The sequence below is a fragment of the Ruditapes philippinarum genome, unplaced genomic scaffold (assembly GCF_026571515.1).
Source record: "Ruditapes philippinarum isolate M1 unplaced genomic scaffold, ASM2657151v2 ctg9545_1_1_1_1, whole genome shotgun sequence".
In the NCBI taxonomy this organism is placed as follows: Eukaryota; Metazoa; Mollusca; class Bivalvia; order Venerida; family Veneridae; genus Ruditapes; species Ruditapes philippinarum.
The window spans coordinates 30742-35709 of NW_026855563.1; the positions used below are offsets into that span (position 1 = coordinate 30742).

Genomic DNA, 4968 nt, shown 5'->3' on the forward strand with positions numbered 1-4968 from the left:
AGCCACGAGTGAAAATATAATAGCTGGTGTTCACGAATGAAATATATTTCAATCTTATATGTAAAACAAATAAATTTTCTTTTTATTTCATGCTTTTTAAGTGAATTTAAGTATTTTTTACTGATTTTGCCGCGTAACGTCGCGATTTCTCCTTTGTGACGTCATCACATCATGACGTCACATCATCAATTTTGAAATATAGTTCTGTTAAATTTTTCTGATTTTGTTACATTTTTAACATGATGTATGGTGACATCGACTTTCTTTTCCTGGAGAAGCAAAATGTACGTATGACAGCATTTATTTCTGCCTGTTATTCCATTTAGTTTAATTTTCTTTTCATCCGCATTCAGATATAGTCCGGCTACAGTGAAAATTATATTTTATAAATTTCACTAGTGGTTTATCAGAATATAATCATCTGATATATTACAATAAAACACTGGAAAGCATGAAATAAAGAAATATAATTCCAAATTCCAAAATGCATTGTTCTAAAAAAGGCAATTTTTTTCATGAGTATTTAAAATATTGATAACAACAATAATATTAATGTATCATTTGGATATTGTTTTTATAAAATATTGCTTGAAAAAAAATGCTGATCGGTGATTAAGTATAAGCATTTTAATGATGTGTATTAAGTAATAACATTTTGTTTTAGAACATTTATTACTTGCTATACAAATATATGTAATATCAGAGAACGAATCTTATACTTGCCAATAACATCCCATATATATTTATTTCGTGGTTTGTTGTTATGACTGATACTAAATTCTATAGAATGTTTTATTAATTGTGTAACAAATAAGCCATAATCATTACAGACATGCTCAATTGTCCAAATAATTTCCAAATTAAATCTATAAGTTGTAACACCAAAAGCATTTGGTCAAGAAGGAAATGACCTTAATCCTTATTTAGTTCTTAATTTGCTTACTAGATAAGCATAACTAAATATTTACATTTTGTAATATCAGAATTACTCGGGTCTTTCTATCTGAGACATAATTGCGCAATTAATTTATGAATAACACATCTAAAACCTCACTTGAATGAAAGAAACAATAAATGATCATGAGTAAGTTAATAAGTCATGTGATTGAGTGAGTGAGAGGGTGAGTGAGTGAGTGAGTGAAGGAGGAAAGAAAGAAAGAAAGATAGAAAAAAAGGAAGGACGGAACGAACGAATGATATTTAGTTATCACTATGAACAGCCCATAGTATGCGTAAGAAAACAACTTCTCAAATATAATGCTATCTAATCAAAATGTACGTGCAAATCTATGAGAAGAAGAACTGCAATAGATAAGATATAACTTAAAAGAAAAACGCTTTGTAACGACTGAATATTTACTAACATACGGCCACTGGTGTAAAACGCGAAAAATGTTGTCAAAATATTATTCCGTCGTGATACTGTGTCTGACCGTCGTCAACGGAAATCTTGTAGAGCCCGGAGAGCCGAAATGTTTATCGAAATTTGACTATGACGAGAAAATGTTAATGAAACAATTAAGACTGGAGGACAAAGTTCAGAAATTCGAGGATTTTATTAATGAAGTAAAGGCAAAGGAGGAAAAAGAGAAAGAGGAGCGCGTTAAATTGCTTGCTGTAGAGTTGGCGAAATTCAAACAAGAGAACGCGGAAGAGATAGCGAGACAGAAAAATGTGACTTCAGAAATGCTCAAAGACTTGGCGAATTCTAAGATCGAGTTAGAAAAAAAGATGAAAGAGAAATCAGAACCTAAGAAAGGTCAGTATAACATAAATGTTTAAAGAAATCTTAATAGTGTTTTCTTGTTATGTTGTAAGTAATTTCATATTTGCAATGCTTGAATTTCTTTATAGCCTTGATTGTCTACAGCTAAAAGATCAGATTGCAGATGTTTGGCTTAATTTGTTGGAGCAGTGTCTAGATTTTTTTCTTAAAATATATGGAGAAAAATAACATTTTTATAAATAAAATTCATATAAAATATCTCTTATCTACGGAGCCCCTAAGGTGACATTTTCCACACTTTTTTTCCCCGGAATTTAATTCGTTTTTACGAAATAATAATTCGTAATTACGAAATAATAATTCGTTTTTACGAAATATTAATTCGTTTTTACGAAACATTAATTCGTTTTTACGAAATATTATTTCGTTTTTACGAAATATTAATTCGTAATTACGAAATATTATTTCGTATTTACGAAATATTAATTAGTTTTACGAAATAATATTTCGTATTTACGAAATATTATTTCGTAATTACGAAATATTAATTCGTAATTACGAAATATTATTTCGTATTTACGAAATATTAATTCGTAATTACGAAATATTAATTCGTTTTTACGAAATATTATTTCGTAATTACGAAATATTATTTCGTAATTACGAAATATTAATTCGTAAAAACGAAATGTTATTTCGTAATTACGAAATAATAATTCGTAAATACGAAATAATATTTCGTAAAAACGAATTAAATTTTTTCTAGCGTTTCAAAGAGTTTTGGTAATAGTTATAAATAAGGCCTCAAAACTAAGTTCCTGACTTAATATAAGGCATGTACATGCAATATAAATAGTGATTTTTTTCTCCCCAAGTTTTTTAACTTTACACTATTGTACATAAATTAAAATAATCGCATGTTAATAGCGTTGAGCCACAGCCGTGATGGTACACGCGCTAGGAAAATTTACTTAAAATGGGGGTCCTGTGCTTCAAATCGTAACACGGACATTTCTTTTAATAAATTGTGAGGAAATATTTATTTTAAATTGATTAGATTAGTGAAAGTCTGGACCAACCCCCCCCCCCGTCCCATTAGTTTTACTAATGTATATGATAAAAGAACGGAATAATATGGCATGTTTCTGTTTTAAAGATACATGTCGTAAAAGATTGTCTCAAACATTAAAACATTGCTGATAGGAACATGTATTTGACAATGGGGAAAAAAGACCATTTTGGATAGAGAATGACTTCTCACTCAAAAACCCTGTTCACATAAATATAATAACTTGAGAACCATTCGGCTCATAATCGCAAAGTTGATCAAGGCATGTAAATGACCCATTTGTGAGATTAATAGGTTCTTTATCAAGCTCAAAATGACCTTAAATAAGATTTCGTAAAAACGAATTAATATTTCGTAATTACGAAATAACATTTCGTTTTTACGAATTAATATTTCGTAATAACGAAATAATAATTCGTAATTACGAAATAATATTTCGTAATTACGAAATAACATTTCGTAAAAACGAATTAATATTTCGTAAATACGAATTAATATTTCGTAATTACGAAATAATATTTCGTAAAAACGAATTAATATTTCGTAAAAACGAATTGATATTTCGTATTTACGAATTAATATTTCGTAAAAACGAATTAAATGCCGGGGGAAAAGTGTCGAGAATGTCACCTTAGGGGCTCCGTACTTATCCTATGAAAGACTGAAATATATAATTTCATTTTATCTGTCATACAGGTAGCAAAATGTAAACAAAGAAGTATTTTGACTTCCATACAAAATACTGATTTACTATGATTATACCCATTGCCAACAAACTGTATATAGCAAATAAGTATACTTTTGGAAACTGTATCAAGATACCAAAAAAATAAACAATATTGGAAGCATTTCTGATTCATTATGGGCCTTTAACTATTGACATTGTGCTGTGAATGATAACATACAGCAGACTTGATGAACACCGTCCTTTGTTTAAAAAATTCAATTCAGTACAAGTCTATGAATAAAACATGAAAAAATATGGAATAAATCGTACACATACTTCACTTGTTAAAAACTTAAAGGACAATTTTTACATTAATGTTTACTTACCAGACATGAGAAGACTTTCTTGAATTGACTCCGCTATTCGAAAATGCGGGTTTCGATTATCCATTGCCTCGCCGAAGTGCTTAAAGGCCCTTATTTCCATTTTTATTTTTTCAAAAACTTATACCTTGGGAATATGGGTACCACAAAAAAATGAGGCACCGGTATAACTGGTTTGAAGTCAACCACCTTAACCACTCGCCGCCTATTGGATTTTGATGGCAATCAGTTGTTTTTTTATAGAAATAATAAATTTAAAAAATAATAGTTTATTCCGGGAAATAAGTAAGAAAATAAGACCGGGACAAATCACTGTAACTAGAACTTTATCAAATAGTTTTGTTTATGTTTTCAGAGGAAGTCGTAGCATTCACCGTCTCTACACCTGCGAGGTACTAGTGCAAACTCTAATGACTTTCACGGAGATCATTACAAACGAAGTAACGGGTTTGATACATCGACCGGCACGTTCACTTGCCCAGTTAACGGGCTCTACTTACTTTTCCTTACACATCATGAAAAGAGGGTCCTCAAGTACGGACGCTGCAGGATGTTCTATTTATCTGAACGGAACCGGTAAAGGTGAGAGCTTTTTGTAGATCCACAGGACGGGTCCAATGGTGCGGACAACGGAAGTTACGGGGTTCGAACTCGGTATACCTCATACTGAAGGTTGGAGATGTGGTGACCATAGAAAGGTGTACAAGTCTCGGTCGTCAAGATGATGTCGGTTCACAGAAAACCTCGTTCAGTGGTTAATTTAGAAGAAGAACGAATTTGAGAGAAAAAAATACATTAAAAAACATAATAAACTTTTATTTACTGTATTCAGTGTTTAAGGGCTTTTTTATAAGCAGCACGTCTTCATGTAATTTTGTGGGTTTTTTTTATTATTAAAAATTGTTTAAGTTTGGTGAAATAATTTGCCAAAGCGAATAAATAAAGGGACTTAATCTACTCAAAGACACTAACCATGTGCTGCAATCAACAAAAATATAATGCAAAAAATAGTGAGATTATAATATTTGCTCCGTTAATAAGGGCGATAAAAAAACATTGTTTAAAATTATTTTGGTTGTCATTAAGTTGTTGCCAATCGTTGTACCGTGCCAACATGGATTGC

The 4968-nt window shown here is 30.7% G+C and overlaps 1 protein-coding gene across 1 annotated transcript; it reads left to right on the forward strand.

Moving 5' to 3' along the window:
• The first annotated feature begins 1320 nt into the window (after positions 1-1320).
• Positions 1321-4286, forward strand: LOC132743701 (uncharacterized). The gene is made up of 2 exons (XM_060732253.1): positions 1321-1759; positions 4201-4286. The coding sequence occupies exons 1-2, from the start codon at positions 1393-1395 to the stop codon at positions 4242-4244; spliced, it is 411 nt and encodes a 136-aa protein (XP_060588236.1). The 5' UTR covers positions 1321-1392; the 3' UTR covers positions 4245-4286.
• Positions 4287-4968: the final 682 nt, after the last annotated feature.

Coding starts and splice junctions, on each gene's coding strand:
- LOC132743701 (XM_060732253.1), top strand. CDS start 1,393: ATGTTGTCAAAATATTATTCCGTCGTGATACTGTGTCTGACCGTCGTC. Junction 1,760..4,200: donor GAAATCAGAACCTAAGAAAG/GTCAGTATAACA, acceptor TTATGTTTTCAG/AGGAAGTCGTAGCATTCACC.